The sequence below is a fragment of the Bos mutus genome, chromosome 14 (assembly GCF_027580195.1).
Source record: "Bos mutus isolate GX-2022 chromosome 14, NWIPB_WYAK_1.1, whole genome shotgun sequence".
Lineage (NCBI taxonomy): Eukaryota > Metazoa > Chordata > Mammalia > Artiodactyla > Bovidae > Bos > Bos mutus.
Genome location: NC_091630.1, coordinates 24,828,530 through 24,841,766, shown reverse-complemented (window position 1 = coordinate 24,841,766; position 13,237 = coordinate 24,828,530). Strand labels below are relative to the sequence as shown.

General features: G+C 36.7%; 1 protein-coding gene across 1 annotated transcript in view; it reads left to right on the top strand.

The window, feature by feature from the left end:
- Nucleotides 1–13,237, top strand: part of ANGPT1 (angiopoietin 1) — a 302,063-nt gene that overhangs the window by 209,871 nt on the left and 78,955 nt on the right. The window contains exon 4 of the mRNA XM_005894625.3: nucleotides 6,407–6,636. Within this exon, the coding sequence (XP_005894687.1) occupies nucleotides 6,407–6,636 (230 nt within the window). The remainder of the gene's footprint in view (nucleotides 1–6,406; nucleotides 6,637–13,237) is intronic.

The window sequence follows — 13,237 nt, the reverse complement described above, 5'->3', positions numbered from 1 at the left end:
GAATAGATATAAGCACACAGTTTTCTTTGTGGCTCAACTGGTAAAGACTCTACCTGCAATGCGGGAGTCCTGGGCTCAGTCCCTGGGTTGGGAAGATCCCCTGGAGAAGGGAAAGGCTACCCACTCCAGTATTCTGGCCTGGAGAATTCTATGGACTGTATAGTCCATGGGGTCACAAAGAGTCAGACACGACTGAACAACTCGCACTTTCCATAAATTATAGTTCCATGGAACTCCAATTCTAAGGAATGCATCATAATAAAACTATTTATTTAATTTAGACTTCCCCAAAACTTGACATAGAACTCTTAACTATAGAATGTCTAATAAAAGTAAAAATATTATCAGCAGTGGCCACAGGACTGGAAAAGGTCAGTTTTCATTCCAATCCCAAAGAAAGGCAATGCCAAAAAATATTCAAACTACCACATAAATGCACTCATCTCACATGCTAGCAAAGTAACACTCAAAGTTCTTTAAGCCAGGCTTCAGCAGTACATGAGCCATGAACTTCCAGATGTTCAAGCTGGATTTAGAAAAGGCAGAGGAACCAGAGATCAAATTGCCAACAGCTGCTGGACCATTGAAAAAGCAAGAGAGTTCCAGAAAAACATCTGCTTTATTGAGTACACCAAAGCCTTTGACTCTGTGGATCACAACAAACTCTGAAAAATTCTTAAAGAGATGGGAATACCAGACCACCTTACCTGCCTCTTGAGAAATATGTATGCAGGTCAAGAAGCAATAGTTACAACTAGACATGGAACAACAGACTGGTTCCAAATAGGGAAAGGAGTATGTAAAGGCTGTATATTGTCACCCTCCTTATTTAACTTCTATGCATAGTACATCATGCAAAATGCTGGGCTGGATGAAGCACAAGCTGGAATCAAGATTGCCGGGAGAAATATCAATAACCTCAGATATGGAGATGACACTACCCTTATGGCAGAAGCAAAGAAGAACTAGAGAGTCTCTTGATGAAAGTGAACGAGGAGAGTAAAAAAACTCTCCTTAAAACTTAAGGGCTTAAAACTCAACATTCAGAAAACTAAGATCATGGCATTTGGTCCCATTACCTCATGGCAAATAAATGGGGAAACAATGGAAACAGTGACAGACTTTGTGTTTTTGGGCTCCAAAAACACTGCAGGTGGTGACTGCAGCCATGAAATTAAAAGACACTTGCTCCTTAGAAGAAAAGTTATGACCAACTTAGCATATTAAAAAGAAGAGACATAACTTTGCCAACAAAGGTCCCTCTAGTCAAAGCTTTGGTTTTTCCGGTAGTCATGTGTGGATGTGAGAGTTGAAGTATAAGGAAAGCTGAGTGTGAAAGAATTGATCCTTTTGAACTGTGGTTTTAGAGAAGACTCTTGAGAGTCCCTTGGACTGCAAGGAGATCCAACCAGTCTGAAGCTGAAACGCTAATGCTTTGGCAACCTGATATGAAGAACTGACTCATTGGAAAAGACCTTGATGCTGGGAAAGATTGAAGGCAAGAAGAGAAGGGGACAACAGAGGATGGCATCACCAACTTAATGGACATGAGTTTGAGCAAGCTCCGGGAGTCAGTGATGGACAGGAAAGACTGCCTTGCTGCTTGCTGCAGTCCATGGGGTCGCAAAGAGTTGAACACAACTGAGCAACTGAACTGAGCTGAATAAAAATATACTGCATGTACTCTAGAAAACAGTGCACTGGACTTTGGAATTAGCATCCAGGTTTCAGATTATGCATTTAAACCTAAACTAAATTTGTTGCTAAAGGCCATCATCAGGGAAAATATGACTGCTTTGCCTATTGAATTTAGGACAGTGGAGCTGTCTTGTTCTTCAGATCAACTTTTTTTTTTAATATAAATTTATTTATTTTAATTGGAAGTTAATTACTTTACAATATTGTATTGGTTTTGCCATGTATTGACATGAATCTGCCATGGGTGTACATGTGTTCCCCAGATCAACTTTTATATATAAAAGACTCCGTGCGCAGCTGAGATGGCCTCTGCCTACTTAACTGGATAGGGATAATGATGTAAGAGGACCAATAAAAGACCTCACGACACAATGGGATATAATCAATATATTGAGTAAGAAAATTAAATTTAATGGCAGAGGGTTTAAGGCAGAAAGAAAATCTCAGTTAAGATTTTTTTTAATGGCTTGGCAAAAAAATTTTGTTTTTATACATGAAAAAGATGAATAGGTTGAAATATTGTGAAAGACAAGCTCCCAAAAATAACCAGGTGGAGAGCAGCAAATAGTAAAGGGATATTAAGTTGATGCCTTGATTCTTGGCTGTTATAATGTAAGTATGTGGAAGTAGATAGAGATTGCTTCTGCTGCTGCTGCTAAGTCACTTCAGTCATGTCCGACTCTGTGTGACCCCATGGACGGCAGCCCACCAGGCTCCCCTGTCCCTGGGATTCTCCAGGCAAGAGCACTAGAGTGGGTTGCCATTTCCTTCTCCAATGCATGAAAGTGAAAAGTCAAAGTGAAGTTGTTCAGTCATGTCTGACTTTCAGCGACCCCATGGACTGCAGCCCACCAGGCTCCTCCATCCATGAGATTTTCCAGGCAAGAGTACTGGAGTGGGGTGCCATCGCCTTCTCCGAGATAGAGATTATGTTATAGTAAATCAGAGAAATGAGACTCTAAAGCTAGTTTTCATAACACTGGGTTGTCATGGACAGTTTTCTAGTCTGAGAAGTTAGAACAGTTGGCTTTTTATTTTGGTTCTGATACAGTGTTTGCACAATTTTATACATGGTATTTATAGATTTTTACCTAAATCTAGGCCTTGTAACATCTTCTCATTCTGTATCACTATTTTACTTTAAGAATAAAAAGACATGGGATTTTTTAATGCTCTACAGCAAAAATGGTGTATTACAACAATATAATTAGTAAGTACAGATAGTATATGAATATTTTCTGGCAGAAGAGTTTTGAATTCAAGCCAGTTTGGAAATAGTAAGGAAGGCCTAACTTCCCAAGTAGATAATAACTAATGGATGAGAATTGTTAAAGAAAAGAGGATGGTATTTTGGAAGCCAAATATGAAGAGGTGGAAGGGAGGGGATGAATAGTATCAAAAAGATAACAATTTTGCCTGAAAAAGTCTAAAAATTGTCATTAATGTAAAGGGTATCTTTAGTAAATAAAGTTAATAGAGAAATACTATGGAATAAAAGCAATTAAAGAGAATCCAAGTGAAGAAATGAGACAGGAAAATGACTTGAAGAGATTAATTAGGTGCTAAGACATGCCATTTGTGAAACAGTGTGGCATGTTCCCAATTTGCTTATAGTTTTTATGCATTTGATTTTTAAGACATATATTTCATTCTCAATCCTGTGAGATGTCTGTGATGCAAAGCAAATTTCTTCCCTGGGTATCCCTTCTTTACTTTACATGAATTTGTATTTTAAAATGACAGGCTATGTTGATGTCTTTTAATACCTAGTAGCCATGGTCAGAGAAGGCAATGGCACCCCACTCCAGTACTCTTGCCTGGAAAATCCCATGGACGGAGGACCCTGGTGGGCCACAGTCCATGAGGTCGCTAAGAGTCGGACACGACTGAGCGACTTCACTTTGACTTTTCACTTTCATGCATTGGAGAAGGAAATGGCAACCCACTCCAGTGTTCTTGCCTGGAGAGTCCCAGGGACGGGGGAGCCTGGTGGGCTGCCATCTATGGGGTCACACAGAGTTGGACACGACTGAAGCGACTTAGCAGCAGCAGGAGCAGCCATGGTCCATTAAGATTGTTTGGTGAATTATAAAAATTAACATTTTTTTCCCAACATGCTAAGTGTATACTCCTTCTACTTGGGAAGTACAGACTTTTTGTTACACAAGCCAGAGTTCAGAATTTTTTCCTTTGGCACGGGGATTTCTTTGATCAACTTTCATTCTCAGCTCTTTCCAAAATTCTGAAAATCAAAATAGAACAAAAACTCCTTTATTGACATCTCAGATAGTAGCCATCTTTTAGTATATGTCTTCTTGAGAAAAAAATGCTTCAAAAGTAGAAAGTGGGAAAACATGAATGCAAAAAAAGTATTATGTCTGAAACAGAAGTTTCTTGTAGCTGCTTTTTTCTTTTATTTGAATTTTTTTCCCATTTCTCTCTGAAAATAAATGGTTAGAGTGGGAATAGTGTCATTTTATATTTTGCATTGGCACTCAGCAACTAATAAATGCAAACAAAAGCATGGCATTTTCCAAATCAGAATGTTACCTACTAATTAAGAAAACTTAAAAGCCAGTGCTCATCTTATTTCAGGAACAAAATGATAATTCAGAATTTTTATCTAGTATTTTATGACTATACATCCAAATGTTGCTCTTTTCATTATTACAGTTAAGGTTTCTTGGTAGTATACTGTAACTCTTGTGAATTTGAAAGAAAATTTTCCATAAGTTCACAGACTCGATTTTATAGGCATTTAACATCTGATCATTACCCTAGGAAGAGAAACAAAAATAATTAAAAGTAAACTGAGAATGAGCTAAGGCATCCACTGTGCTTAATTCTCAGATCAGAAGGCCAAAAATTAACAGTCACAGAGAAAACCTCCTCTGACATGCATAGCAAGCATACTAATCACTTAACAGTGGGTGGGATAAAGATTTTAACCAATAAAAAAGGTATTTGGCATTATTTGGTTTTGTTTGCTTTTTAGCTACTAACTTTTCCAGCAGCAAGTTACTGACACAGAAGGAAACACTAAAATGCAACGAATCATACCTACTCCTTCAGAAATGCCATGTGTGTCTCATCTTTCTCCAGTTTCCTTGCCTGAAGTTTTCATTCCAAAAAATGCTTTAATAAATAAAAATGACCTTCACATTTTCCCAAATCATTATACCCAAGATCTATTCAATTGAGTTTGCTTAATGACTGGTCAGGACAGAGATCCTTTCACAGTGCTGTAGAATATAAAGCAACTCAAAATAGAGAAGTGGATCTTCTTAGGTTGCAAAAGTCACAGAGCTGTGTCAATGGGTCTCAATGTGAAGTTTTCTGGGCATGCTACCAAAGGTGTTATAAATTAGTAAGTTCTTATACATAGAAGCATCACAGTGTTTTTCAGGCTTAGTTCAATGGGCAGCTTTTCTTTGATGTTCCATATTTTTTTGGAGGATAAGTTTATCAACAAAGATCTGGAATTACCACTTGCAGTTCTCGCCACACTTCTTAATCAGTGTATGGGCAGTCAGATATTCCAGCTCATCCCCTACTACAGGGAGTTGGAAAACTTGGCTCTTCAAACAATCTCTATTTTATGACTTAAGTATTAAGTTTAGAACACTCCCTAGTGTCCCCTTTTTGAAAACATGTAGTAATGATTCAGTGCTACATTTCTCCAAGGTAAATTAAATACCCAGTCTGGTATGTTACATTTGAATAACACCTTGTAAACTAAGGACTGGTTGAACCTTCTGTAAATGAAACTGAGAAAACTGAATAAGGCTCTTCTCTGAGGAATACTAGTATATTATACACTCTATAAAATGTAAGTGCTTCTTATTTCCAGTCAGTTGCTAGCATCCAGCAGTGCTTCTGCATTTTCTATCATTTTTAATGTGCAATATGCAAAGGGAGTATCCTGTGAAGAGTTCTGAAAGAAGGAAGGTTCTTGGCTGAGGACTGTATCACTCCAAGCAAAGCTTCCCAAGTCCTTTTGTAAGACCATCCCATCAGCAACATAATCTTCCTTTTTGGAACCAATTATTCAGTAATTTGGAAATTTGTTATGCCTTTAGCCCTTATCTTGAAGCTCTGATTGAGAGGTAAAGTAAGCTAGTGGTTACAATACAGGGCCAGGTATCAATAATCCCAAGAAACGTAATTCACTGTGACTTTACATAGCTTAGTTTCTGGTCCTCTGGTTTCTGCATCAATATGCTATTCCTCGTGAAATGTAATCCCTGTTAATGTTTTGAAAATCCCAAATGAATGAAACAAAGTAAATAAAAAATAGTTTCTATAGTTTGTTCAAACTTTTTTCTGAACTACTGCTTCTATTTCTTATTGGATCCATTTCTTTAATGAAAATTATGCTATAATTTCTCCAGACAGAGTCCAAGTTAACTACCCTGGATATAAGATACATCCCAAGAAATAAATTACATTTAGGAAACAAACATCACTCTAACAATAACTGATCTAATAATTCTTCATTTCAAATGCTGTATAATGTCATTCCTATTAAATATATATTTATGTATAAATGCATTTATATGTATATACTTTTTCTGAGTCACTTGCTTAATAAATATTTCCCTGGTGAAATACCTAACTAAAATTTCTTACAGTAAATAAACTCAGGAACTAGTTGAATCATGCTTCTTACAGCATTTTAAAACTAAATCTTATCTTCACTTCCTTGTAGTTTATTAGAACACAAAATCTTTGAAATGGAGGGAAAGCACAAGGAAGAATTGGACACCTTAAAGGAAGAGAAAGAGAATCTTCAAGGCTTGGTTACTCGTCAGACATACATAATCCAGGAACTGGAGAAACAGTTGAACAGAGCCACCACCAATAACAGTGTCCTTCAGAAGCAGCAGCTGGAGCTCATGGACACAGTGCACAACCTCGTCAACCTCTGCACTAAAGAAGGTAGTAAGAATTTCTTCCTTACTTTGGTTATACTAAATATTTTATTCAATACAGAGCAAGTAAATATCCAATATAACTTTCTAAGTTGCATTGATTGCTAGTATAGAAGCAGCAAAAGAACTTTGTTCTTAGAAGCATTTAATGAAGTTTGCACTGATAATTTTCTCATGTTTTTAACTTCAGAGAAATTATTCATAAGCTTGGGTTCATGAATTCACCGTATCTTTCTAATTTCTCCTTTTTTATTGGCCTTTTGGCCTTAAATAAAATCTATTAGGTTCTCATAGATAAATATTTAGTACTGTAATGTTAGACACTTAACTATACAGGACAGAATTTAGACTCTATTAAAGATTAGTTCAGAGTGCTGAGAAGAATTTCAGGAGTGTTCCCATTTTAAAACTATTTCTTTTGCAGTGGAGGAGAGGGAAGAGTTACCTGCAGAGACAAAGAGGCAGAGAAGTTCCTAATAACTGTTATGAAGGAGGAGGAATATTTGTTATTAAAAGCCTGTTTTAGGATTATTCATGTGGCCCTGTATGGAGAAGACCTAACAAGGGCATATGAGCAAACTTATTCTGGGCTATCTTCATGATAGTGAAAGTATAAACTTTTAATACCCACCAGAATATCTGGAGCCATTTAGCCATTGGAAATATTGTAGGCCTGTGTCTCTTTAGAAGACATCCATCCATCTGTCCACCTGCCCACCCATCAGTTATTGAAAAAATGTCTCTGTGTACACCTGTTCACTTCAAGCAGAACCTCACTTGAGCCACAGGAGAATGCTTCAAAGTTTGGAGTTTCTATAGTTCTGCTCACTAATCAGTCTTTCTATGAGTGAACATGGACAAGAAAACACCACTTATATCTGAAGGTCATGGTTATCATTAAGCTGTCGCTTATGTGATCATTCATGTAACAGTTCAGTGTTCATATGTAATGTACATAATTGGAGGCTCCTTTAATTTAACAGTGGACTTGAGCTATATTAAAAATAACTCAGTTCCATAGTCTCATGTATACATATGAATACAGAGGATAACTCCATTTTAAGTGATCTTGTTTTAAAGACATTTAGCATTTCTCTATTACACTCCATTACCTTCGGTTCTATCTCCTTTAGATAGTCTAAACAAGTCCTTAATATACTTTTCGAAGAGTATTTTTTAAACAGTGAGTTCCCAGGGCTCCGTTTGTGTGTGCTCAGAAATGTGAATGAGAAGGAAAAAACCTGCTAATCAGTCAGAGCCTGCCAAAACCTTGAGTTAGAGTCCACTGGAAGGAAAACATGATAGAATTTTGCCAGAGAATTTTAATAGAGCTCATGAGTATTTAGAAATTAAGTATTAATATGAGACATATCTATTCTCATATTGAACTGAATACATTAGGGGAAAAATTGAAAACATATTTTTCTTATCATCCTGAGACGTAATGCACATGGAGTTGAGTAGTTCTTTTTTTTTATTAATGATGTTAGAAATATCAAGCCTTGGTGATTCTCACAAAGCTCATATGTCTGCCTACTTATCATAATTTCACTTCTTTTCTGAGTACTTGTCCAATAAATATGTCTTTAAACTTTTTCAGGCAGGAGGGTGACTTCAAAATTAAAATTCCTGGCTAGTTTTGGTCTTTGGGTGCAACATCAGGAATCAAACATCTGTTCAAGAAATGTAATTTATTGAACAATAACAATGGCACTCCTGATGGATGCTACCCACAACATCACTCAGTGTATGAGAAAAGTAACTATGCCTATTCTATTATAACTATGCCTATTCTATTATAGAGCACATCCAAAAAGTAATTGGAAAAGGAAGTGGCAACCCACACCAATGTTCTTGCCTGGGAAATCCCATGGACAGAGGAGTCTGGCGGGTTACAGATCATGAGACAGAGATGGACAGAACTGAGTGACTAACACTACAGAGGGAGACGGAAATTGTCTAATACTTCATACCTCTAGACATTTATTTTCTTTTTAATGATAAAATTATAAAACAAATCCTATTTAACTATTTTATAATCCAACTTTCTCACACACACAATGTAAGCATATTAAGCTATTATCCAATGGATTCTATGCTCTTATAGTGTGTGAAAGTCACTCAGTCATGTCTGACTCTTTGCGACCCCATGGACTGTCCATGGAATTCTCTAGGCCAGAATACTGGAGTGGGTAGACTTTCCATTCTCCAGGGGATCTTCCCAACCCAGGAATCAAACCCAGGTCTCCCTCATTGCAGGCAGATTCTTTACCAGCTAGCCACAAGGGAAGTCCAAATAGTGAAAGTGAAAGTTGCTCAGTCGTGTTTGACTCTTTGTGATCCCATGAACTACACAGTCCATGTAATTCTCTAGGCCAGAATACTGGAGTGGGTAGCCTTTCCCTTCTCCAGAGGATCTTCCCAACCCAGGTATCGAACCCAGGTCTCCTGCATTGCAGGTGGATTCTTTACCAGATGTGCCATAAGGGAAGCACAAGAACACTGGAGTGGGTAGCCTATCCCTTCTCCAGGGGATCTTCCCAACCCAGAAATTGAACCAGCGTTTCCTGCATTGCAGGTGGATTCTTTACCAACTGAGCTATCAGGGAAGCCCATGCTCTCATAACCATAGATTTTATTTGTTTCTTATTATACTTTTTTTTTTCTCTCTAATCCCACAGTTAAGTATTCTACTAAGTATTTGGTGATTTAAGAATTCATGAGACACAAAAATGGAATGTGTTTCTCACTAAGTTTTCTACAAAGATTTTACTTCATTTTCACTGGCACCATAGCATTTGGTTACAGTGAATTTAAAACTTTAAATGACTAATTGCATAATACTAGATTAAATGCATGTGTGCTAAATTGCTTCAATCGTGTCCGACTCTTTGCAACCCCGTGGGCTCCTCTGTCCATGGGATTCTCTGGACATTGGAGGGGTTGCCATACCCTCCTCCAGGGAATCTTCCTAACCCAGGGATCGAACCAATGTATCCTGCATTACAGGCAGATACTTTACCATCTGAACCACCAGGGAAGTCCACTAGATTAAATATCAGTTACTGAAACAAACTTATTTCATTCTAATTTCAAAATACATGAGTAAAATCTTTTCCTTCTTAAGACCAAAAATTCATTTATCAAGTAAATTTGTTATTTATCAAAGATTATACATAAATGTTCTCTCATTAAAAATAAATATATGTAAATAAGCCTAAATCAATACATTACAATAAATGTACCACTTTTCTAAAATGTATATTTAAAAAAAAAATGCAAAGAGTAGTCTTCTGAGTTTCAAAAAATCTGTGTCATAATCCAAAAAGGCAAAAATTTTAATTGATCTAAGGTTCTTCTCACTCTAACTTGACTAAGTCAGTCATATGGATACAGCCTGAATAGAATACTACAAAACAGAAGAAAAAATTTCTACTGAGTTTTTTTCTGTCATTGGCAACTAATTTAATCTTTATGAAGCGTTTAATCATTTATAGGGGTTTCCCCAGTGGCACAGTGGTAAAGAATTCACCTGCAATGCAGGAGAAGCAGGAGACACAGGTTCAATCCCCACATAGGGAATATCCCCTGGAGGAGGAAATGGCAGCCCACCTCAGTATTCTTGCGGGGAAAATCCCATAACAGATGAGTCTAGCGGGCTACAATCATGGGGAGGCAAAGAGTCGGATAGGACTGAGCTTGCTAATCATTTCTTATGTAGGATAATTATATCTACTTCACAATGATAGTGAGAACATTAGATACTTCATATTAAAACAAAAGTATGGGACATATTTGATTCATTAAACATTAGTTCCTTCCTTTTCCTCCAAGTGACAAAATTCAGCTAAATGCAAATTTATTAAGTGCTAGTTATAAGTAAAATTTCTTTCACAGAAAATGTCTGAATACAGTGTTCTAGAGTGTCTGACTGTTGACAGTCATCCAAGTCCCTTCTTTTTAACTTGTTTCTGAATCACTAAAATGGAATCATGATATTCAATTCCTGGTGAGTAAGAATTAACAGAGATTTGTATAAAACTCATAGCATCAAGTGTTATGTAGTATTTTTTTTTTCCACTTTCACTTTTCATACTAAACCACTTAAGGTCATTTTCTAAAATAGTTTAGCAAACTTTCCTCTTGTCTTAACAGGCAATAGCAGTATCTTAGGCAAATAGTCATTGCAAACTGAATTGTGTCTGTTTTTTAAGACTTCTGGGTAACACACTTATTTTTGTCTAATCTTTGTCTGCAAACACTTGATTGCATTTATTCTTAGAATTACCACTGAAGAAATAGTACTCTCAATGTTATCATAGTGTCAAACCTTAGCTGACTGCTTCAGGTTTTTGGCAATTCAAGTTATTCTGGGAATTAAATAGTTCACATTGATAACAGCATGGAAACAAGGTTTAGAATTCTTTGGGGGAGGATAATCAGGTACTGTGACTGTCAACATCCAGCAGTCATCTCTGTTGAGAGGTGATTGAAGCATCATCACATACCTTGGACACACACAAGACAAACATGATATTATGTGACCAAGAATTTAATTATTAACAAACCATAAAATATAGGAAAGAGAAATACAGAAAATAGTATTTAGGCTCCATTGTAAAATTACACTGACTGATTTTCTTACTGTCGAAATCAGTTTAGAACATACTCCTGTGATACCAAGATATGATTTATAAACTTGTCATTCATTCATTAGTTATACAGCAACTATTTTGCTTCAGATTCTCTTCTGAGAATAAAGATATCCATCTATTTTTATTTAACAAATATTTGCTGAGTTCCTATAATATGCCAGGTACTATTCAGACCACTAGGGAGAGAGAAAAGTATACTGTCTGTGGCTTCAAGAAAACTAGAATTTGGTAGGGAAAGAGAGGTAAACAGACAATTGTATTTCATAAATATTTGCTAGACGTGAGGCCAGGGTGCCAGGGGACTAGTGAAACACACAGGAAGAATACTAGAATCATGACAGAGACAGAGGAATGAGGGCAGAATCCAGCATCTGCAGAGTCTTCTTAAGTAAGGCTTTTGTTGAATCCTTATTATGATTCAGGCATTGATTAAGCTTTATGTGTTTTAACTTAGTCCTCACAGTAACAGTATAAGGGAACTACTGTGGTTAGCCCCATTTTATAAATTCCACAAGCTATCAGTAATTTGCCTAAGACTGCATAGCTGGAAAAGGTCAATCCAGGAATAAAACATAGGCAGGATGGTTCTAATGAGGAGACAGTGACTAAGTCTTCAAAATGAAGAAGACCGAGGGTACTCCAGAGAGCATAAACAACGTGTATATTTGCCAGGAGTCGTCAAAATGGGTGGGGGGTGTACACCTAAATGTATAACCTATTTCTCAGAATTGAAGGCAGGAGAACAATGAAAGATGAAGTTAGAAAGGTAAACAGAAGGAGATCAAAATAGCTGTGTGTTTTTTTTTTTCTTTGAAAGCAATAAGAAGTCATTGTCAGTATATAAGGACAATAATGACATTATCATTTTAGAAAAATTACCCCAAGTCACAGTATAGGAACAACACATTGTTAAGTTGACAAGTCTGGAAGCAGAGGGGCCAGATGGATGCTTTGCCATTTATTAAAATATTAACAAATACTTAAGAGAGTATGAGCCAGTCTTCTTAGCCCCTTGCATATATTAACTCATTTAATTCTGACAACAACTCTGTAAACGAAGTGCTCTTATTAACCTTATCTGACGGACAAAGAAATTAAGCATATAAAGGTAAATAATTTTTAAATATTACACTGCTAGCAAGTGAGAAGGCTGAGATTTGAACCCACAGTCTAGATCTTGATTCTGTACGTTATCCACTATACTATGATTGAGAGAAAAGGTATATTGATGGTTTTCATCAGGTTCTCAAAAGGATCTTCTGGGAGAGAAATAATGAGGTCAGGATCAAACCAGGGCAAATGGAAAGGCAACTAGAGGGAAATTTTGTGAACAAAGAGTTAGAATCAACAAGAGATAACCACTTATTTAGAAGTAAACTCAAATATATTAGAAATTCTGGGTTGACTAATTTTGATATTTCTTAAAATCAGCAACATGAGAAAAGAAACAGGCTTAGGAGGCAAGATTTAGTTTGAGCATATGGACTGAGGTGACTACGGAAGGCAGGGGAATGAGTCTGGAGTTCAGTAGTAAAATCCTGAGGACCATATAGATTGATGTGTCCTCAGAGGAGACAGTTGGTAAAGCCATGCTGTTCAATGGACTCACTGAACGTGTGTATAAAGCAATGACAAAACCATTTGGGGGTTATAAATCCATTCAAGAATCTGATAAAAACTAGTCTACCATTACTTAGTGCAACTACTTGGCACAAATCTGTGTACGATTTCAGGGGATAAACAGAGTGAATTACAGAAATCCATAAAATACAGAAATTACATAATATGAACTCCTTTTAAAATATTAAGAATGTGAATCAAATACAGAAAGTTGGGAGTTCTTTAAGGGACAGATAAAGGAGACCAAAATAGCAGTTATAAGCAGAGAGAAAAGATGGTTATGTACGGTCTATTTTAGTGGCAAAAAAGCAGAAAGTTCAAACAAACAAACAG